The 23,210-nt window shown below is 62.9% G+C and overlaps 1 protein-coding gene across 5 annotated transcripts in view; it reads left to right on the forward strand.

Moving 5' to 3' along the window:
- Nucleotides 1-1,923, forward strand: part of RAP1GAP (RAP1 GTPase activating protein) — a 74,739-nt gene extending 72,816 nt beyond the window's left edge. For all 5 annotated transcript variants that reach the window (XM_089773075.1, XM_089773078.1, XM_089773074.1 and 2 more), the window contains 2 exons: nucleotides 48-88; nucleotides 1,209-1,923. In XM_089773075.1, coding sequence (XP_089629201.1) covers nucleotides 48-56 — 9 coding nt within the window. In that variant the 3' untranslated portion in view covers nucleotides 57-88; nucleotides 1,209-1,923. The remainder of the gene's footprint in view (nucleotides 1-47; nucleotides 89-1,208) is intronic.
- The last annotated feature ends 21,287 nt before the right edge of the window (nucleotides 1,924-23,210 follow it).

A 23,210-nucleotide genomic window follows, 5' to 3' on the forward strand; every position in this document is an offset into this window, starting at 1 on the left:
CTCCCAGTGCTGGGGCTAATGTCCCTGTCCGTGTGTCTGTCCCGCAGAGCTGCTAGCCCCACCGGCTTCCATGAACGTGTCTCTCCAGGTCAGTTCTGCTGCTTTGCTGGGGCTGGCTAGTTGTGGGGGAGGTGGGCAGGGCTTGGCGGGGGATGGGGCGGGATGGTTGGGGGGGTGGGCAGGGCTTGGCGGGGGCTGGGGCGGGATGGTTGGGGGGGTGGGCAGGGCTTGGCGGGGGATGGGGCGGGATGGTTGGGGGGGTGGGCAGGGCTTGGCGGGGGATGGGGCAGGATGGTTGGGGGGGTGGGCAGGGCTTGGCGGGGCTGGGGCGGGATGGTTGGGGGGGTGGGCAGGGCTTGGCGGGGCTGGGGCGGGATGGTTGGGAGGGTGGGCAGGGCTTGGCGGGGGATGGGGCGGGATGGTTGGGGGGGTGGGAAGGGCTTGGCGGGGGATGGGGCGGGATGGTTGGGGGGCTGGGCAGGGCTTGGCGGGGGATGGGGCGGGATGGTTGGGGGGCTGGGCAGGGCTTGGCGGGGGATGGGGCGGGATGGTTGGGGGGCTGGGCAGGGTTTGGCGGGGCTGGGGCGGGATGGTTGGGGGGGTGGGAAGGGCTTGGCGGGGGATGGGGCGGGATGGTTGGGGGGGTGGGAAGGGCTTGGCGGGGGATGGGGCGGGATGGTTGGGGGGGTGGGAAGGGCTTGGCGGGGCTGGGGCGGGATGGTTGGGGGGGTGGGCAGGGCTTGGCGGGGGATGGGGCGGGATGGTTGGGGGGCTGGGCAGGGCTTGGCGGGGGATGGGGCGGGATGGTTGGGGGGCTGGGCAGGGCTTTGAGCCTTTGAGCCGCGCCTTGTGGCGGGTCGGCAGCCGGCTCTCACCCCTCGGGGGCGGGGGGTCATTGCTCCTGGGCTGCCGGGTCCCGCGCGGCCACTTCGCTCCCTCCGGCTCCTGGGCCCGGGCTCCCTGCGGGGTCGCTCAGTCCCCGGGTGCGTATCCTCAGGCCCTGGGCCCTCCCTGCCCGGCTGGCACGTGGCCCTGAGCTCTCGGGGTGGGCCGGGCTCTGGGCGACCCGGGGCAGCTGGGCCATTGTGGGTCCCTGCTCCTGCCGTGCTGTGGTCTCCCCAGCCTGTGGGGCACGGCCTGGCTCCCCATGTCCCACCCGCCGGCCCCCCACCCTGCGCCATGGTTACCCCTTCTCTGTTCTTCCCCAGCCTGGCGGAGACGGGGCGCTCCCGGCCCGTGCCCGGCTCCCCGCCCTGCCCCTCGCCCGCAGCCCCACGCGAGAAGCACACGGTGACGGCTTGCGGGGGCCCCATGCGCCGTCAGGGTGGAAGACGACTGCCCGTCGCCGGGCCAGCTCCCGCCTCCCCTTCCCGCACACTGCCAGGCGCTGGCTGCCTGCGAGCGGAGCTGGCGCGCTGGGAAGGCCACACCGCAGGGCCACGCGCCCGCACCCACAGCCCGGCCCACAGGGGCTCCCAGTGGCCCTGCTCCTCGTGACTCCAACCCCCACCCAGCTCGACCCCATGGGACGTGCCCGGGCACTGCCAGCCCGCAAGGAACCTCGCCCGAGAGGCCACGTAGCCAGACACCCAGCGGCAGAACGACGCAATCACCCTACGCTGCCACGCCCCCCACGCCCACCTTCCCCCGGAGCAACTGGGGCCCTGCTCCCCACCTGTGGCTGAGAGCTCCCTCCGGCCCCCCCGGGTCTGACCAGCTCCAGCCCAGGAAGGTGGCACGAGCTGGCGCCCAAGGGTGACACGTGCCCGGGACCTGGCTTAGCGCCGCAGACAGAGCCCAGCCCAGAGAGGATTCCTGGGGGAAGGCAGCTCTGGGGGCCTTGGCAAACCGGAAGTGGGACCCTTGCTGGGAAGGTCCCGCCTCCCTCCGAGCACTGCCCGCCCGCCCAGCCTCTGCCCACGCCTCCCTCCGAGCACTGCCCGCCCGCCCAGCCTCTGCCCATGCCTCCCTCTGTGCACTGCCCGCCCACCCGGCCTCTGCCCACGCCTCCCTCCGAGCACTGCCCGCCCGCCCAGCCTCTGCCCATGCCTCCCTCTGTGCACTGCCCGCCCACCCGGCCTCTGCCCATGCCTCCCTCTGTGCACTGCCCGCCCGCCCAGCCTCTGCCCACGCCTCCCTCTGTGCACTGCCCGCCCGCCCAGCCTCTGCCCACGCCTCCCTCTGTGCACTGCCCGCCCGCCCAGCCTCTGCCCACGCCTCCCTCCGAGCACTGCCCGCCCGCCCAGCCTCTGCCCACGCCTCCCTCTGTGCACTGCCCGCCCGCCCAGCCTCTGCCCACGCCTCCCTCCGAGCACTGCCCGCCCGCCCAGCCTCTGCCCACGCCTCCCTCCGAGCACTGCCCGCCCGCCCAGCCTCTGCCCACGCCTCCCTCTGTGCACTGCCCGCCCGCCCAGCCTCTGCCCACGCCTCCCTCTGGGCACTGCCCGCCCGCCCAGCCTCTGCCCACGCCTCCCTCTGTGCACTGCCCGCCCGCCCAGCCTCTGCCCATGCCTCCCTCCGAGCACTGCCCGCCCGCCCAGCCTCTGCCCATGCCTCCCTCTGTGCACTGCCCGCCCGCCCGGCCTCTGCCCACGCCTCCCTCTGTGCACTGCCCGCCCGCCCAGCCTCTGCCCATGCCTCCCTCTGTGCACTGCCCGCCCGCCCGGCCTCTGCCCATGCCTCCCTCTGTGCACTGCCCGCCCGCCCAGCCTCTGCCCACGCCTCCCTCCGAGCACTGCCCGCCCGCCCGGCCTCTGCCCACGCCTCCCTCTGGGCACTGCCCGCCCGCCCAGCCTCTGCCCACGCCTCCCTCCGAGCACTGCCCGCCCGCCCGGCCTCTGCCCACGCCTCCCTCTGGGCACTGCCCGCCCGCCCAGCCTCTGCCCACGCCTCCCTCCGAGCACTGCCCGCCCGCCCGGCCTCTGCCCACGCCTCCCTCCGAGCACTGCCCGCCCACCCGGCCTCTGCCCACGCCTCCCTCCGAGCACTGCCCGCCCGCCCAGCCTCTGCCCACGCCTCCCTCTGTGCACTGCCCGCCCGCCCAGCCTCTGCCCATGCCTCCCTCTGTGCACTGCCCGCCCGCCCGGCCTCTGCCCATGCCTCCCTCTGTGCACTGCCCGCCCGCCCGGCCTCTGCCCATGCCTCCCTCCGAGCACTGCCCGCCCGCCCAGCCTCTGCCCACGCCTCCCTCTGTGCACTGCCCGCCCGCCCGGCCTCTGCCCATGCCTCCCTCTGTGCACTGCCCGCCCGCCCAGCCTCTGCCCATGCCTCCCTCTGTGCACTGCCCGCCCGCCCGGCCTCTGCCCATGCCTCCCTCTGTGCACTGCCCGCCCGCCCGGCCTCTGCCCATGCCTCCCTCTGTGCACTGCCCGCCCGCCCGGCCTCTGCCCATGCCTCCCTCTGTGCACTGCCCGCCCGCCCGGCCTCTGCCCATGCCTCCCTCCGAGCACTGCGCGCCCGCCCGGCCTCTGCCCATGCCTCCCTCTGTGCACTGCCCGCCCGCCCAGCCTCTGCCCACGCCTCCCTCTGTGCACTGCCCGCCCACCCAGCCTCTGCCCATGCCTCCCTCTGGGCACTGCCCGCCCACCCGGCCTCTGCCCATGCCTCCCTCTGTGCACTGCCCGCCCGGCCTCTGCCCATGCCTCCCTCTGGGCACTGCCCGCCCGCCCGGCCTCTGCCCATGCCTCCCTCTGTGCACTGCCCGCCCGCCCGGCCTCTGCCCATGCCTCCCTCTGTGCACTGCCCGCCCGCCCGGCCTCTGCCCATGCCTCCCTCTGTGCACTGCCCGCCCACCCAGCCTCTGCCCATGCCTCCCTCTGGGCACTGCCCGCCCGCCCGGCCTCTGCCCATGCCTCCCTCTGTGCACTGCCCGCCCGCCCAGCCTCTGCCCACGCCTCCCTCCGAGCAGTGCCTGCCCGCCCGGCCTCTGCCCACGCCTCCCTCTGGGCACTGCCCGCCCGCCCGGCCTCTGCCCATGCCTCCCTCTGTGCACTGCCCGCCCGCCCAGCCTCTGCCCATGCCTCCCTCTGGGCACTGCCCGCCCGCCCAGCCTCTGCCCATGCCTCCCTCTGTGCACTGCCCGCCCGCCCAGCCTCTGCCCACGCCTCCCTCTGGGCACTGCCCGCCCGCCCGGCCTCTGCCCACGCCTCCCTCTGGGCACTGCCCGCCCGCCCAGCCTCTGCCCATGCCTCCCTCTGGGCACTGCCCGCCCGCCCGGCCTCTGCCCATGCCTCCCTCCGAGCACTGCCCGCCCGCCCAGCCTCTGCCCATGCCTCCCTCTGTGCACTGCCCGCCCACCCAGCCTCTGCCCATGCCTCCCTCTGGGCACTGCCCGCCCACCCAGCCTCTGCCCACGCCTCCCTCTGGGCACTGCCCGCCCGCCCGGCCTCTGCCCACGCCTCCCTCTGGGCACTGCCCGCCCGCCCGGCCTCTGCCCATGCCTCCCTCTGGGCACTGCCCGCCCACCCAGCCTCTGCCCACGCCTCCCTCTGGGCACTGCCCGCCCGCCCGGCCTCTGCCCACGCCTCCCTCTGTGCACTGCCCGCCCGCCCGCCCGCCCGGCCTCTGCCCATGCCTCCCTCCGAGCACTGCCCGCCCACCCAGCCTCTGCCCATGCCTCCCTCTGGGCACTGCCCGCCCGCCCGGCCTCTGCCCACGCCTCCCTCCGAGCACTGCCCACCCACCCAGCCTCTGCCCATGCCTCCCTCCGAGCACTGCCCGCCCACCCAGCCTCTGCCCATGCCTCCCTCTGGGCACTGCCCGCCCGCCCGGCCTCTGCCCACGCCTCCCTCCGAGCACTGCCCGCCCGCCCGGCCTCTGCCCATGCCTCCCTCTGTGCACTGCCCGCCCGCCCGGCCTCTGCCCATGCCTCCCTCTGGGCACTGCCCGCCCGCCCGGCCTCTGCCCACGCCTCCCTCTGGGCACTGCCCGCCCGCCCGGCCTCTGCCCACGCCTCCCTCCGAGCACTGCCCGCCCGCCCGGCCTCTGCCCATGCCTCCCTCTGTGCACTGCCCGCCCGCCCGGCCTCTGCCCATGCCTCCCTCTGGGCACTGCCCGCCCGCCCGGCCTCTGCCCATGCCTCCCTCCGAGCACTGCCCGCCCACCCGGCCTCTGCCCATGCCTCCCTCTGTGCACTGCCCGCCCGCCCGGCCTCTGCCCATGCCTCCCTCCGAGCACTGCCCGCCCGCCCAGCCTCTGCCCACGCCTCCCTCCGAGCACTGCCCGCCCGCCCGGCCTCTGCCCATGCCTCCCTCCAAGCACTGCCCGCCCGCCCGGCCTCTGCCCATGCCTCCCTCCGAGCACTGCCCGCCCACCCGGCCTCTGCCCATGCCTCCCTCTGTGCACTGCCCGCCCGCCCGGCCTCTGCCCGGCCTCTGCCCACGCCTCCCTCTGTGCACTGCCCACCACCCGGCCCTGCCTCTGCTGCATCTAGCCCTATGTCCTAGCTACTCTCTGAGCCTGGCAGCAGGGGGTGGGGACCCTACCTGGGCCCCAGCCTGAGGGCTCTTTTTACACACAGCCCCCCCCAGCCGCTCCCCACACTGCCCCCCGCCTTTAGTGACGCCCATAGGCTCTACAGAGAGCACTGTAGCTCTGCCCTGCAGCCAGCAGAGGGCGCCCCAGCTCCGCTCTGGCAGTGGGGTCCGGCAGGAGCAAATGGGCGTGTGGGGCCGGGGGGGGGGGAGGCGAACGGCTGGGGAGCAAGGCAGCCACTGGGCTCCCAGGCCCTGCTGGCCTCCCGCCCGCCAGCTCTGGGCACGCAGCTTGGCTGTGGTAAAGCAGTGCAGGACCCCGGCCCGGGCTGGTGCCTGGCAGCCTGAGAGGTGTTTTATCCCAAAGAGCCATGGCACCTTGACAATCACTAGCACCCCCTGCAGCCCCCCGGCTCCTCCTGGCTCCTGCGCCCTGCTGGTCCCCGCAGAGGCTGCCCCTGCTCCGGGAGCCAGGGCCGTGCCAGGCACAGGAGCAGCGCCAGGCTGGGCAGGAGATGCCAGTTTCGTTTGCAGGGGGGGTTAAGTTTTTCCCCCAAAACATTGTTTGTGTTTGCTTTTGCTGAAGCCGAGAGTCCGCTCGCCCCGCCGGCGGTTCACAGACACCCCGGTCAGGGCCCACTCTGGCCAAGGGGCCCTCCTGCCACTGAAAAACCAGCAACGGAACATTTCTGGCGTCAGAGCGTTTCACCCCAAAGAGACGCGGGGCTGCCAGGGGTCCCCCCAGCCAGCCAGACGCCTGGGCCGGGGGAAGTCTGAGCAAATAACCATTTTCCACCCACACATCGTTTTGCTAAAATGCCCCTTTTTGTTGGCAAAAGAACGGGGGAGGGGGGAGTCGCCAGCTGTGGGATTAACCGCTTATGCGCCACTGCCTGGCGCAGGCCGAGCTGCGACCCCAAAGCACACTGCAAACCGCGGCTCCGCACTGCTCCCCGGGCAGCTCCCTGGCCTCCTCGGGGGCACTGGGGCCCTTAGCTCCTGAGCAGGAAGGCCTAGGTGTGTAGCCAGGGGCCTGCACATAGTTAAACCGACGGCTCCCTCCGTGGGCACCATGGGGCGACTCCCCGCGATCTCTATCGGCATGAGCGGCCGGCGGGCCGCGTGACAGGACGATGCTGTGAACACCCCGCTGCTTTCTGTGTGTGCTGTGTTCATTTTTCAAAGCCACAGAAACCATCCTGGAGCCGCGTCTAACTTCATGGTCCGAAAGTCGTTTTTTTACCCTGCGCGGTTGTGTCTGTGCTGCGGTGTCATGAGTATGGAATAAAGTTCTATTTATGGCTATTGCCAGCGGCGCTCTTTGCGGAAGTGACTGCTCGGACGCACCGGCGGGAAAGCGCCGCGCCCCCGTGCGGCGCCAGGCTGGGTTTGGGCAGCGTCGGGCCCAGCCAGCCAGGGGCGGTGCTTTGCGTGGCATTCGGGCTGGGCAGGCCAGGGTCAATCCAGCGCCAAGCACAGTCGGGCCACGGGCCCCGTGTCCCAGATTAAGGCCGGTCCTTTACGTGCCCCTGATTTTGGTGCCAGCTCCAGGAGGCCGCAGGCCCTGAATTCCGTTGAAATCAGGCAGTCTGGAGGGCGAGGAGGTTTGAGCTCCGGGCCCGTGCGTCTTGTTTCCAAACAGGCCAGTGGCCCCGCTGAGCCAGGGTTCAGCACCTCGCCCAGCAGGCCCCAGGGATCGCAAGGCGCCTCAAGCCAGTGGGGCTGAGCCTGTTTCCCCTCCCCCGGGGACTGCCCCACAGCGAGGCAGTCACAGCAAGGGAAGGGGGTGCCAGCTCCCGCCACACCCGCCTGGGGCCCCAGGGCGCCGAAGCCAGGCCGAGCCCAGCAGCACCCCCGCCTGCCCGGTCGGAGCTTGCTGTGTTCCCCTGCCCTGCCCCCAGCCTGTGTCAGCTAAGGGTCAGGATCGGGCCCCCCAGCCCCGGCCTTGGCTGGCTGCTCAGCTTTGGGGCCACGTCCTTGGGCTCAGGGTGACACTGCTGCCATGTCCCCAAGAGCCACTAGATGGCGCCGTGATCTTATGGCCAAGGGGGGCCAGTGTGTGAGGGGTGGGGTAGGGTTCAGGAATGGAGGCCGAGGAGGAAGGGTGCAGGGCAGGAGGATGTGGGGGGTGGGTCAGGGTGGGGGGCTCAAGGCAGGGAGGATGTGGGGGGCTCAGGAATAAGAGCAGGGGGATGGGGGCGCAGGGCAAGGGGATGTGGGGGTTCAGGAATCAGGGCAGGGGAATGTGGAGGGTGGGTACACGTGGGGGGGCTCAAGGCAGGGAGGATGTGGGGGGCTCAGGAATCAGGGCAGGGGAATGTGGAGGGTGGGTACACGTGGGGGGGCTCAAGGCAGGGAGGATGTGGGGGGCTCAGGAATCAGGGCAGGGGAATGTGGAGGGTGGGTACACGTGGGGGGGCTCAAGGCAGGGAGGATGTGGGGGGCTCAGGAATCAGGGCAGGGGGTACAGGCAGAGGGTGTGGGGGTGCAGGAATAAGGATAGGAGCCTGGGGGGGGCTGAGGTTGAGTGGGAGGGGCTCCATTTGGGAGGGGGGGCTGCAGCTGCGCACACCAGGTCGCTGCTCTTCCCCGGGCTCGGTGCCGTCTCCTCTCCCCTCCCCGGGCAGCCAGGAGCGAGAGGGAGGCTCGCGCTGCACTTTCCCCTCATTCCCTGAGCTGCAGCTGCATGAGGCCCGGGGGGGGGGGGCAACCCCCAGCCTGCCCCTTTCAGCAGGAGCCTGGCCAGCTGGGAGCAGCTGCAGCCGAGTGCCCCCGCCTGCCGGCTTCCCTGCCCCCCCAGTGCAGCATGGCCTGCACGCCTCTCGCTGCACCCCGACATGCACCCGCTGCTCAGCCGTGGGGGCCCACTCTGGTCTGGCCCTCTGGGCTCGCCCGCAGCCCCACCGTTCAAGAGGGCAGCCACTCCGCCCCCCGCAAGTGCTCGCCCACGCCCACCCCACGGCCCCGGGGTCTCCCCTGGCACCTTTCCCGGCTGGTGCTCAGAGCCCAGTCCAGAGGCTGTGGCTGCGGGGCGGCTAGTTCTGTTCCACGCCTGCCCTGGGCCAGGAGCAGCTGCCGGAGGCCTCACTCCCGGCAATACTGAAACCGACGTCCAGCGCCTGGCCCGCGGCTCGGCAGGGCCCTGGCTGGGTGGGGCAGGACTCGTCGGCAGCGGCGCCGGAACTCGGGGGCTGCTGCTTCGCCGGCTCAAGGTGATTTCCAGGGGTTGCGCTTCGGCCCAATGGCCCTCGACACCCCACCCCCACACCCAGCGCTCCAGCCCCTCTGGCCGTGGGGCATCCCCTCCCCAGGCCCAGGGACTGGTCAAGCACCCCGCTCTGAAGGGGTCATTGCTGGGGTCTTCGCAGGGCCCCCCCAGCCCGGCAGGGAGGAGCTGTGGGCAGGCCTGGCCCGTTCAGCTTGGCGCTGGCTTTGTGCCTTCGGGCTGGGCGCTGCCAGCACACTCAGCACAGCAGGGACACCGCAGGCCCTGCCAACATTGCTGACGTGCCAGCGCCCAGCCCAGCCCAAGCCAGCGGGTTCTTGGCACTCTCCTCACTTCCCCGTCCTGAGCATCCTGCAGGCCCTGTAAGTGCAGCAGTGCCAGGCCCGGGGGGTGCTCAGGGCTGTGTGCTCTCGGCCCCACCCCTTCCAACCTTGCGCCCTCCCTTCCATCCTCAGCCCCACTCCTGTGGGAGCATGGAGCTGCCCCCGACACCTTGCTCAGGGTTCCTGCAGAGGCTATCGATGCCCCTGACTACGGCGTATCTGCCTCCGGTTCCAGAATGACCCAGGGGCATATAACAGGTTCTGGGGCACCACTGAGAGGTCAAATCAGGGTGAATTGCTCAGACCGAGGGTTTCTAACCATTAGAGGAGTGAGGTTCTGGAACGGCCTTCCAAGGGAAGTAGTGGGGGCAAAAGATCTATCTGGTTTCAAGGTTAAACTAGATGGGTTTATGAAGGGGATGGTTTGATGAGATAATATGATCTTGGTAAGTAATTGTCCATTCATTATCAGTGGGAAATATGTCACTGGAGGGATGATAGGAATTACTATAGAGAACTTTCTGGGTGTCTGGCTGGTGAGTCTTGCCCACATGCTCAGGGTTTAGCTGATCGCCATATTTGGGGTCGGGAAGGAATTTTCCTCCAGGGTAGATTGGCAGAGGCCCTGGAGGCTTTTCACCTTCCTCTGTAGCATTGGGCACAGATCACAGCTGGAGGATTCTCTGCATCTTGGGGTCTTCAAACTATTTGAAGGCTTCACTATCTGAGATATAGGTGAGAGGATTATTCTAGGAGGGGTGGGTGAGATTCTTTGGCCTGCACTGTGCAGGGGGGGTCGGACTAGATGATCATAATGGTCCCTTCTGACCTTAAAGTCTATGGGTATGTCTACACTACCACCCTACTTCGAACTAGGGTGGTTAATGTAGGCAACCGGAGTTGCAAATGAAGCCCGGGATTTGAATTTCCCGGGCTTCATTTGCATCTTGCCAGGCGCCGCCATTTTTAAATGTCCGCTAGTGCGGACTCTGTGCCGCGCGGCTACACGCAGCAGGGACTAGGTAGTTCGGACTAGGCTTCCTATTCCTATTCCTATTCCGATTCCGAACTACCGTTACTCCTCGTGAAACGGAGTAATGGTAGTTTGGACTAGGAAGCCTAGTCTGAACTACCTAGTCCGTGCTGCGTGTAGCCGCGGGCACAGAGTTCGCACTAGCGGACATTTAAAAATGGCGGCGCCCGGCAAGATGCAAATGAAGCCCGGGAAATTCAAATCCCAGCCTTCATTTGCAACTCCGGTTGCCTACATTAACCACCCTTGTTCGAACTAGGGTGGTAGTGTAGACAGACCCTATGAGTCTATGGGTCTACTTCCAGCCCACAACTGGGTCCTCCTCTGTAAGGCACCAAACCTGGCTCACCGAGCACTTCTGCTTACCACTGGCTAACGAGAAGTCACACGACCAATCCCCTCAGACACCCCAGCTTCTGTGCCCCACCCAGCCCCACCTTACTCAGGGGAGCCGTTAAAACCCATCTCCCCACAGACACCCCAGCGCTCCCTGTGCCCCACCCAGCCCCCTCCTCACACAGGGGAGAGATTATAACCCATCGCCCCTCTTCCCCTCAGACACCCCAGCCCCCCCGTGCTCCCCAGTCCCCCCTTACACAGGGGAGGGGTTATAACCCATCCCCCACCTCCCCTCAGACACCCCAGTGCTCCCTGTGCCCCCCAGCCCCCCTCACACAGGGGAGAGGTTATAACCCATCCCCCACCTCCCCTCAGACACCCCAGTGCTCCCTGTGCCCCCACCAACACCCCCTCACACAGGGGAGAGGTTATAACCCATCCCCCACCTCCCCTCAGACACCCCAGTGCTCCCTGTGCCCCCACCAACACCCCCTCACACAGGGGAGAGGTTATAACCCATCCCCCACCTCCCCTCAGACACCTCAGTGCTCCCTGTACCCCCCCAGCCCCCTCCTCACACAGGGGAGAGGTTATAGCCCATCCCCCACCTCCCCTCAGACACCCCAGTGCTCCCTGTGCCCCCCAGCCCCCCTCACACAGGGGAGAGGTTATAATCCATCCCCCACCTCCCCTTAGACACCCCAGTGCTCCCTGTGCCCCCCCAGCCCCCCTCACACAGGGGAGAGGTTATAGCCCATCCCCCCCCTCCCCTCAGACACCCCAGTGCTCCCTGTGCCCTCCCCAGCCCCCCTCACACAGGGGAGAGGTTATAGCCCATCCCCCACCTCCCCTCGGACACCCCAGTGCTCCCTGTACCCCCCCAGCCCCCCTCACACAGGGGAGAGGTTATAACCCATCCCCCACCTCCCCTCAGACACCCCAGTGCTCCCTGTGCCCCCCCAGCCCCCCTCACACAGGGGAGAGGTTATAGCCCATCCCCCCCCTCCCCTCAGACACCCCAGTGCTCCCTGTGCCCCCCCAGCCCCCCTCACACAGGGGAGAGGTTATAGCCCATCCCCCACCTCCCCTCGGACACCCCAGTGCTCCCTGTGCCCTCCCCAGCCCCCCTCACACAGGGGAGAGGTTATAGCCCATCCCCCACCTCCCCTCGGACACCCCAGTGCTCCCTGTACCCCCCCAGCCCCCCTCACACAGGGGAGAGGTTATAACCCATCCCCCACCTCCCCTCAGACACCCCAGTGCTCCCTGTGCCCCCCCAGCGCCCCTCACACAGGGGAGAGGTTATAGCCCATCCCCCTCCTCCCCTCAGACACCCCAGTGCTCCCTGTGCCCCCCCAGGCCTTCTTCACGCAGGGGAGAGGTTATAGCCCATCCCCCCCTCCTCCCAACAGGTTCTCTTGGCCCGTGTCTACCTCAGATCTCCCCCAAACGCTCCCATCTTTTAGCACCTGAAATCCAAAGGGCTAGCAATAAACGGGCAGGCAGGGCTGAGCGGAGGGTTGTCGAGCCAGCCCAGGACACGCATCAGTCCTGCTGCAGGCGCGTAGCGGAGATGGACCAGGCTGCCAGCTTAGCAGTGTCTGGAGCACGTCCTGTGTTGAGATGGGGCCGCCAATCCGCCGGCCTCTGTCCCTAGCTGAGCTTGAGCAAAGTCCAGACGGAGGCACCGCCAGGGCCCTCTTTAGCCCCTGTGAGGGAGTCCCAGTGTCTCGCTGGGAAAAGGCACTGCCCAAAATGGAGCTTGTCCCATCAGCCAGTCCCCTGCCCGGATGAGAGCGTCCTTAGGGTGTGCCTAGACCACATCCCTCCGGCGGCAGAGGGCTGCAGCTTAGGCAGGTCGGCATTGCAAATGAGGCAGGGATTTAAATATCCCATGCCTAATTTGCATAAAAATGGCCGCCACGTTTTGCCCACTCAGCACTTTGTCGGCAAAAAGTGGCAGGGAGATCTGTGGAGAAAGTAAGCCTTTTTCGACAGAGCCTTAAATCTCCTTGCAGGAGGCATACAGGATCTGTCGAAAAAGGCTTTCTTTCTCGACAGATCCCCCTTCAGACTGCCGCTTTTTGCCAACAAAGTGCTGAGTCGGCAAAATGCGGCGGCCATTTTTATGCAAATTAGGCACAGGATAGTTGAATCCCTGCCTCATTTGCAATGCCGACTTGCCTAAGCTGCAGCCCTCTGCCGCCGGAGGGATGCGGTCTCAGCACACCCTTAGCGGCCCAGTGGTGCAGGGTCGCAGAGAAATTCCTCAGCTAGGGCTTGGCAGCGCCTGACGCCCGTGGCCAGTCAATGGTGCTGGGCACGGAGCAGCTGCCCTGCCACACAAGGGGGGAGGCCTGCTGAGCTCTGGCCGGAGCAAACCCATGAAAGACCAGCCCAGGCCTTGTCTATACTGCGAATATGCTAATGAGGCACTCATTAGCATGAGTTCTGACATCATTAGCATATTTTCTGCCGATTCTTTTTGCGGGAGGTATAAGGATCTTGTGCAAAAAGGTTTTTTTGTGTGTGTGTAACACGGAAGCGGCTACACAGCTTCTTTTGGCGCCAAAACCCCTTGCGCAAAAAGCACCAGCAGAAAATATGCTAATGATGTCACGACTCATGCTAATGAGTCCCTCGTGACCGTATTTTCCCCCACAGAAACGGGCAGGTAGACATGGACCCAGAGCCACGGCGCATCCCCTCGTGTGCAAATCCCACCAGCAGGTGACCAGCCCCAGCGGCGCCTAAGACGCCGCACGTGGGGCCAACACACAGCAGTGGGTGCAACAAGGTTCTGCATGGTCCTCGGAAAAGCCAGGCCCGTCCCACCCTGGCTGTAGCAGCTGGCCCCAAACTGCTGCCAGCAGGAAACACGGCAGCAGGGCGACGGATCAGCAGAGTCTGGAGCGGCAGCCTCGGTAAATCCTTGCACTGAAGCACGACTCACTGCTCCGCGCAGCGCCCATCTGGCAAAGGGGCTCCCGGTTCCAGTCGGAGCCAAACTGGGATGATGGAGCTTCTGGGGCAGATCCTGGTCATTCCTGGGGCTTCTGCAGCACGTCAGCCCCGCTCCCAGAGCCGAGAAGGCAAAGGCAGCAGCAAAACTCAGCAATGAAGATGGCAGGGGAAGGCAGTCACAACGCTCCGGACTTCTGGCCGGGTCAAGCAGTGGGCAGAGGATCAGTCGGCTGCGATTTTCCCCAAGGCCGTTCATTCAGCCTGTCTAACAGCAGGCTCCCCCTCTGGGCTGCTCCCGTTTGCTGGTAACTGCTCACTGGTGTTCTGGCCACAACCAAGTCATTTCATTCAGCTGTTCTGGTCCTCTATGGCCCCCCCAGGCCCACTCCTTCTGTCAGTGGGGCACGGAGGAACCAATTATTGATTTGCATGTAGGCTTCTTAAAAATCCCAGCCCCTTCCCAGGCCCACCCACCTCCTGCTCTTGTCGCCAGTTTCTCCTGTTCCCCCGAAATCACAAGCTTGGAGACTTCTCCAGTTTTACCACCCAGGTCTTTGTCTTTTTTTATCCTCTCCCACTCCTGTCCCCACCCCAGTGTTCACCCAACCCGCAAGCACATTTTAAAACTACGGCTGCTTTGTCCACACTAACGCGCTCGTTAGCATGTGCTAGAACGTGGTGAAACAATACCTTGTTGCCTAAGAAAAACAAGGCCTAGACGTTTGCTCTTAAGCAGCTGCACACCTGACCGGTCACTATTCCATTGTATTGTATGCTACATGGCCATCACCCCAGGATCTGAGCATCCTTCATAATGCATTGAGCCGTTACACTGGATGGAATTCTGCGCCACTGTGCATGTGCAGGGTTCATGGCTCCTGCAGATTTTTTTGCCTCTCTGCAAAAAAAATGACTTTTTGACAGGCAATCAAAGGGACGCTGCAAGAGAAGTCATGCACGACTCCCTAGCAGTGCAGCTACCTCCCTGTGCACCCAGACCGCCCATAGCCAGACTCCCTTGCCAAGTCTCACCGGATACATCCAGCACCCCCGCCCCCCAGCCTGCCATATCCAAACTCCATCCCACCAAACCTCAGGCACTTCATCGGGAGCCCCACTTCACCCAGACCCCCCTGTTGTGGGACCCAGACCCCACCCCCCACTGAGCTCCCCGCACTAACCCCCTACACTACCCTGAGTCCCCACATCTAGCCTCCCATGCCACTGAGCACCAACTGGCTGCATCCAGACCCTCTCCCCACCAAGCCCCTCTCCCCTGGCTCCCAGAACCCCCAGTGATGACCCCCCAACACCTCTGCTGAGCATCAACAACCTTCAGCGGGAAGTCCCTGCTGAGTGTCATTACAACCCCGTACCTGGAACCATGCAGTGAGCCTCTATGCATCCAAATCCCGCCTCTGCTAGCCCCCCCCCCCCAGAATACTGCCCTTGCACACCTGAGTGTCCCCCCAGCACTGAGCCCGTCCACACCTGGACATGCCTGGTTGAGCCTACCTGCCCCACACAGAGGGGCATGGCCCTAGGGTGCTTCTGGGGTAGGCTCAGGCCTTGTGCTGTCAGGTTGGGTGCAGCCCCACTGAGTCCATGTCCTCGAGGGGCAGGGTGCTGCAGGGGGATCTTCGTGCCATGCTGAAGCCTCGGCATTTATTTATTGACAAAAAAAACTTGCAGCGTTTTTAAATGTTGTGCGCAGAATTTGTAATTGTTTGGCACAGAATGTCCGGAGCAGTGAACTGTGACTACCATCTCCCCCGTATTCTTTGTTCGCTCTGACTTCCTCAACCAGGGCAAATCCCCAGTCCAGAGCAGGGTGATTTATTTCCTTGCTCCCAGGGCTGGACTGAAGCAGGAAGTGGCAGGGAGTTATCTGCTAGTGTAGAAAAGGTTCGTAAGTTTCCAGAGCTGTCAGCTGGGCCCTTTCACCTGTGCGAACCACACATCAACAACAGCACAAAGAGAATTTTGTACAAACGTTTCCTTTGTCAGTTTTCTTCGCTGACTAGGGCAAAGAGCCGACTGAATATTGCAAATAATAAAACAACTTGTGCTTTCAACGCTGATGTTCTCCCAGGTGCACAGGAAAAGCCCTGGGAAAAATCTGAATTTAATTTCCTGTTTGGCCAGCATGGTGAGCCCAGCAGCACGCTGGACTGAGAACGCCCAGGGTCAGACGGGCTCCAGCATGGGGCGTGCAGGAAGTCCTGGACCTCATTGCTGGGTGGGGAGAGGGGCCAGTTCAGACAGAGCCGCGAGGCAGCAGAGCAAGCCCTGAGCTCTATGCTGAAATCGCACAGGGCATGGTGGGAAGAAGGTGCACTGGGGCGCCCAGAAGTGCTACCTGGCAATAGAGGCGCTCGGGCACGCAGGCTGAAAGAGGGGGGAGGCAAATGGACCGGCCAGATCAGTGCCACAAACATGCCGCTTCCAAGAGCAGCTGCCTGGGGTTCTAGGGGGACCCGACCATTGTCCCCAAACTGCCCACAGATTCCTCCCAAGTGACGCTTCAGGCAGCGGTGGGGACTAGCGAGGAGCATGAGAGCAAGAGTCGGAGATTGCCCAGCAAGTGGAGGAGCTCTTCTCCCCGCAAGCCAGGACCAGCTCAGCTCTGGAAGGGCTCAGCTACAGGGACCCGCCAGCAGCCAGCACAGCCCTTGAAAGGGACCAGAACCCCAACTAACGCCACCCAACTCCATAGAAAAGTTTACACAGAGAAAGCTCATAAAGATGTTTGCCCCCTTTATCAATGCAGCGAGAGATGCACAGCTGCCCCCTCCCCCCCGGAACAATTATTAATACTGGGCTTGACAATAAATGAAAGTGTTTTTAGTGCGTAGGAAAAGTCGGATTGAAGTGACCGCAAGTGAAAACAGACAGAACAAAGCAAGTTACTAAACTAAAATAAACAAAATGCTCCAGCTAAGCCCCATGCACTGAGAGACATCGTTACAACTCATCATTCTCACCCTTATTCCAGGTACAGCCCTTCTGGCCAAAGCTGATCTTCTCCAGACCTGGCCCCAGCTGCTTCCCACCCCCTTGTTCAAGTTCTTTGTGGCCAGGTCTCTGCAGGTGTTCTCTTGTGGTCGGAGCAGTCTTTGAAGTCAGCTGAAAAACCCTCATTGTTTACTACCCATCCCTTCAGTGGAGTTTCCCTAGGGCAGGACGTCTTTGGTCTCGTCTCCCCACCCCAGTGGAAAAATGCCAAATTCAAGATGGCTTCCAGCACCAGGTGGCATGGCCACACATCCTTGTAGGGCCAACCATCGTTTGGGCTCACAGGCTAACCAAAAGCCTTCTCAGATCATTGCCTTGAGCCCTGGGCCATTAAGTTCCTTAAGTACCACTAATGGCTTTCACTAGAAAACCTAGCTTAATTAGGTTTACACTTGATATTTCTAATTTCACATACAAGAAAGGTACATGCACGCACATAGAATAGACACATCCAGGGGATTACAAGCTCTTCAGTGAGAGGCTACTTGCCCTATTTTCCATGAAACATATTCAAGTTATACATATTCATATTCAAAACATTGTGCATATAACGCCATGTTTAACGAGCTCATGTGCTGCGCCTGCACTGCTAGGGCCCAGCTCAGTGCCTGGAGGCACATGGGGCTGGAGGCATCGGCGCTGCACAGGACAGGAGAGCATGCAGAGCTTGGGAGCGTAACACCCGGGACGAGCCATGGAGGCTCATGGGGGAGCAAACAGACCAGACAAGGTGCCTGGTAGAGGTGCAGGAGGAAGAGCAGTTTGAGCACAGAGCCCCCCTGCACTCATTGGCAAAGCACCTGCCCTCCTGACATGCAGGGCCTGGGATGTGTCCCGCGGTGGGATGCATCTGCCCGGGTCCTGCATCCTCCCTCTGCACTGGCCACTCTCCCATCACTCCGAGGGAGCCAATCCACCAGGGCACCTGGAGCGGCCCCCTCTCTCCTGGCCCCATTACTCTGCGCTGCCCTTCCTAGCAATGCGCACCAGGAGCTGGTTCTACCTGGGCGCCCTGCAGCCGGGAGGGGCTTCCATTGCTCAGGCCTGTGTGACGTCAGCTTGGAAAGGGCTTTGTCCCACACCCCAGTGTCACGCCCCTTCCCCTGCACCCGCTCAGTGAGACAAGTCCCCTGCCCCACTGCGAGGGCCGCGGTCAGAGACCAGCCCCCCTGGGGCGTGGCACAGAGGCTGGACGGGGCCTTCCCTGGGGAAAGGATTCCACCTGATAAGCCCAGACTTGGCGGGAAATGGTGGGTTCCGGGCTCAGGTGGTGCCCGACTGGGAGAAAGGTCCCTGCCAGTCCTGCATGCCCCTGCTGGGTTGCAGGGAGCTCTTGGACCAAGCCCTAAAAGTTTGGAGCCCATTGTGCTCCAGCCACCGGTCCAGAGGACAGCCTCCCAGCCAGCCACCAATGCAAAGGACAGCCTCCCGGCCAGCCACCGGTCCAGAGGACAGCCTCCCGGCCAGCCACCGGTCTAGAGGACAGCCTCCCGGCCAGGCACCGGTCTAGAGGACAGCCTCCCGGCCAGTCACCGGTCCAGAGGACAGCCTCCCGGCCAGGCACCGGTCTAGAGGACAGCCTCCCGGCCAGCCACCGGTCCAGAGGACAGCCTCCCGGCCAGCCACCGGTCTAGAGGACAGCCTCCCAGCCAGCCACCAGTCCAGAGGACAGCCTCCCGGCCAGCCACCGGTCCAGAGGACAGCCTCCCGGCCAGCCACCGGTCCAGAGGACAGCCTCCCGGCCAGCCACCGGTCTAGAGGACAGCCTCCCAGCCAGCCACCAGTCCAGAGGACAGCCTCCTGGCCAGCCACCGGTCCAGAGGACAGCCTCCCGGCCAGCCACCAGTCCAGAGGGCAGCCTCCCAGGCGGGAGACACTTGTTCCAAGTAATGTGTCAATTGCATTTCTGACTGAGCGCCCGGGGGGAGAACTGTGCATGCCGCCAGGTAGCTCGTGTGCTTGCAGCCCCCGCAGACGGCCCTGCACATGGGGGTCATTTGACGGGCACGTTCCCTGCAGAGTTGACAGAACACAAAGCAGGTACCAATGTGAGATTTCTAACTAGCCCCAGGACACGGCCCACGGGGTGAGCATCTAAGGTGCCGGCCAGCATCTGCGAGCAACGAGGCGTGGACGGTGCCTTCAGAAGCCTCATATTACTGAACCCAAGCCAAGAAAATCAACCTGCTGGTGGCATCGGGCTCCAAGGATGAAAATGAGCATGGTTCTGCTTTGCACGGTTAGCGAGCAGACTCCATCCTCAGCATGGAGGCACGTCCTCTGGACTGGAGGTCACAGCACAGAGGGGCATGCGGGTATTTTGTGCATCTGGCACATAAATACCTTGCAACACACGGCTACGACAGTGTCACGCAAACGCCTGCTCTCGTGTCCAGATGACATTGTAACCCGGAAGAGTCAGCGGTCTCGCCCCCAAATGGGAGCAAACTTAGATCGCTGAGGCTACGTCTACACTGCCGGCTTCTTGCGCAAGAAGCTTTTTGCAGATCTCTCTGCCACAAAAACTTCTTGCACAAGAGTGCGTCCACACTGCAGAAGCACATCAAAAAAGTGATGCACTTTTGCACACGAGCATCCACACTGCATGGACGATGTCTCGAAAGAAAGCCCTGATAGCTATCCACAGAATAGCCACCAGGGCACCTGTGCTTTTTCCTCTTTCCTGTTTTTGCACAAAACCCTCCTGTTGCCCGTCCACTTGCGCCAAAAGGAGTTATTCCTCGTAGGAGGAGGAATTCCTACACTGCAAAATCCCCTCTGGTCTTTCGTTTTACTTGCACAAAAACGCGCTTGAGGTGTGGACGCGCTGCGAGTTTTTGCGCAGTGTAGTGTAGACCTAGCCTGAGCAATTGGCTGCACACGAAGCCGGGCTGAGTGTACCTGTAGGCGCTGCAGTTTTATTTCTGAGGGCTGTTCAGGAACAATTAATAATCCTGCATTTGAAGTGCAGGCGAACTTCCATTGGTTTCTCGTTTTCCAGGGCGATGTTTGTAACAGAAATGCTGCTGTCAAGGGTGCGCTGGGCACTGCCTCCTCTTCGGTCGCTTGCGGCCACGGATCTGGAGTTGTGGACACATCCAAACTACTAGTGAAGTAAAGCGCAGCCTGTTAGTAAGGGCCTGGTGAGACCGGAGCCGACTCGCGATCGGTTAAGCCTCTCTGAGCCCGCGGTGCTTGTACTGCAGGAGCAGCACGGGTGGTGCTATGTGCTGCTCCAGAGCGGCCGGGGAGACGGGGCTTTACAGACACTCAGCCCAGGAGCGCCCTGTTGCGGGGAATGGCTCCGAGGGGCAGCAGTGGGAATTGCAAGGGTGCAAGAGGCAGAAGGCCTGAGCCGCCCAGTCCTATCGGCTGCACCTGCCTGAGTGGCCACAGCCAGGGAACCCTGCCAGTGTAAGGCCAGACCCAGAGACGCCATTAGCCAAGTCCCTGGATGCCAGGCCTGCCGCTGAGGCGGTCCCGTCTGTTCGTTCAGGTGCCATGTGCTTTGGCAGCAACACCCTCAGCTGCAGGCAGAAGTCCGTCCGCCAGCCCTTGTAAGAGGTGGCTGAGACTGTCTGAGAAACTGTGTGCACACCAATTGTATCTTCACACGTGTGCGCACGCAGGTGGGCATCTTTTCCAAAGACATAGCATGGTGTGCAAATCGGCTCCTAAATCACTTGGCACTGTCCTGGGCTCTCAATAGCATGGTGTGCAAATCAGCTCCTAAATCACTTGGCACTGTCCTGGGCTCTCAATAGCATGGTGTGCAAATCAGCTCCTAAATCACTTGGCACTGTCCTGGGCGCTCAATAGCATGGTGTGTAACTCGGCTCCTAAATCACTTGGAATTGCCCTGGGCTCTCAATAGCATGGTGTGTAACTCGGCTCCTAAATCACTTGGCATTGCCCTGAGCGCTCAGTGCCTACTCTGCCCCCACAAGGAAAGGGTGGCTTAATCAGTTCTATCCAAGTCGAGCTACATTAGCTGGGAAAGGAGTCGATTGTAGACATCAAAGTGCAGCCGCGAGGGCTGAGGGGAAGACCCGCCTCCTCGGTTCTGGCTGGGGACAGGATGTGCAGATCGCAGGCTGTAGAAACGTCCTGATCTAAGTCTTGATTGTGCTGGTCCACTGAGCTGGTCAGTGCTGGATTTTATGCCACAATGTTGCCAACTTACTGAATTCTTGAGTCACTCAAAGCCAGTTGTCAGCTGATCTGCACATCGCACTGGTCAGCGCTTCGGTCAGCAGCCGTTGTAACGTTCATTCAGCAAGACGTGCGTTCCACGCTGTTATTGCTTTGTGCTAAAACCCGTTGCCAATAACAAAGTTGCGTTTCCGTTCAGAACCATGACGCGGTCACGAAGCTCCCCTGGAGGACAACGGTTGTTCAGTAGGCGCCAACCCTCGCTCTAAATTCACACCTATGTCGCTCGCTCCACATTCACGGCAGCAACTGGGGCCACTTCGCGCTGCACCGGGAGCAAAGGGAAGCAGGAGGCAGCTTCCAAGGCCAGAAGGAACCTTTGTGATCATGTAGGCTGACCCCCTGCCAGAGACTTGCCCCCAAACAGCCCCAGAGCCGAGCTTCTAGAGACATGTCTAGTCCGGAGTCACAAAACGCTCAGCAGTGGGGAATCCGCCTCGGCCCTTGGCAAACTATTCATCTGTGAAACACGTCCAGCTTATGGCCAGTCCAGATTGGTCCGGTTTCAGCTTTCAGCCAGTGGGACATGCTGGAGCTTTCTCGGCTCTTCAGACCAAAGAGCCAAGAGGTAAATATTTGTTTCCTATGTAGGTACAGACTGTAGCCAAGTCACCCTGAGACTGATGCTTGAGTCTATTACTTTAATCATTCTTGTGGCTCTTCTGGACATATGGCCCCCAGACCCGGACCCTGGTCACACTAGTGACTCAGAGAAGAGCCACAAGAACGATTAAAGGTTTAAAACTAATACAAGAAAGTTCTTCTTCACACAGCGTGTAGTCAACCTGTGGAACTCCTCGCCAGAGGAGGCTGTGAAGGCTGGGACTATAACAGAGTTTAAAGAGAAGCTGGATAAATTCATGGAGGTTGGGTCCATAAAAGGCTATTAGCCAGGGGATAGAAATGGTGTCCTTGGCCTCTGTTTGTCAGAGGCTGGAGAGGGATGGCAGGAGACAAATCGCTTGATCATTGTCTTCGGTCCACCCTCTCTGGGGCCCCTGGTGCTGGCCACTGTCGGCAGACAGGATACTAGGCTAGAAGGACCTTTGGTCTGACCCAGTACGGCCGTTCTTATGTTCTTATGTTATCCCAGAGCGGTGGGCTAGCCCTACAAGCACCTCGCCCTCCTTGTGTGCCCAGTATCCTGGGAACACTATGACGACGGCCCCGCTCTTCGCTCATACCTAAGCGTCTCCTTGCCGTGCATCCCAGCTTCACTGGAGCTCGTTGGGCCCAGAGCCCCGTTGGGAGCGTTTGTTCTAGGGATGGAACAGTGGAGTCGATTAACCGATTAACCACTAGCCAAAAGCTCAGAGGTTAATGCTGTAGATTTCGCGCATTTCTCCCCGCCCCCGCCAGTAAATGTTTAGCAGGCTGGCCAGCAGCCCAGCTCGGTCTGGGTCCGGGACCTACCCCTGCTGTGGCTCTGAATGTAAAGGGCAGCCTGGCTCATCTCTGGCTTGTGCAGGGTCTGGGAGCTCAGAGCCCCCCACGAGACAGGGGCTGATGCCATCTCATGCTGCTGCCTCTGTATCAGCAGGTGGCAGGCAGCCGGTCCGCGAGGGGAGCCAGTTTTTAAACAGAGGTAGCAGCGTGGAGTGGCAGGCAGCTCCCTGGGAGTGAGGCTGGAGCACGCTGGCTGCTGGCCCCACCTCCGAGGTCTATAGACTAGTCGAGCAACCAATGAGAATTCACGAGGTGAATGGACTATTCCGCTAACCGCTATTTAACATCCCTAGTTCGTTCGGCTGCTTGTCCACCGCGCCCCCCCACTCTTGGCCCGTCTCCTTCCCACCCTGCGCACCGGCGTACCAATTCCAGCCCTGCTGCAGAAGAGTCACACGCTGAGTTTCAGGCGTTTATGGCGCCGCGTGCCGGAGTACAATGACTGATTAAAATCACTGAGGTGGACGGATTCGATTTCATGGGCAAATGTCGGAAGCCATTGATTTCACCGTGGAAAGCCACAGGCGTATTTCCATTGGTGAGCAGGGCAAGGCACAGGCAGGCGAGGGGAGACGAGGGCTGCTGGAACACGGGCTGGGGGTTCACTGAAGGAGATTTTCTGGGTATGTTTTGAAAATGGGTGTTTTCATAGTTGTGGTCCATTAGCCTTGGGACGTCAGCGCCGACACCCATCTCCGCCCTGCCGCCCTCCCCATTTCTCCCACCTGGGAACACTCACCGCAAGACAAATAGACACAAATGCTTAAGAGTGAACATCAGGAATCTGACCAACCCGACTTCTGCACAGCCTGCCAATGAGAGACTCCAGGGAGAGGGCTGAGCTTGCGCTGTTGACAGACGGGACAAGCTTTCGGGCCCTGCCTCGTCCGCCCTGGACCCTGGGCCTAACCCAGCCGCACCTGCTCTGCAAACAAAGCCTATTACAGCTCCACAGGGAGCTGCCTGCCAAGTGTCCGGACCATTTCCCCGTTCCCTCGTGTGCCTCTGGCCGCTTGCTGTACAAGCTCTCCAGGGCAGGGACGGCCGCTTTGTTCTGTGCGTGTGCAACACAATGGGTCGCGGAGCCCTTGGCGCCAGCACGGTACGATCACCGCCGCCAGCCTGGAACGAGCTCTCTACACGCCGGGCCCACGGCAAGGGGCGTGCTGCTCCCACAGGCC

Source organism: Pelodiscus sinensis, chromosome 24 (genome assembly GCF_052426305.1).
Source record: "Pelodiscus sinensis isolate ZL-2025 chromosome 24, ASM5242630v1, whole genome shotgun sequence".
In the NCBI taxonomy this organism is placed as follows: Eukaryota; Metazoa; Chordata; order Testudines; family Trionychidae; genus Pelodiscus; species Pelodiscus sinensis.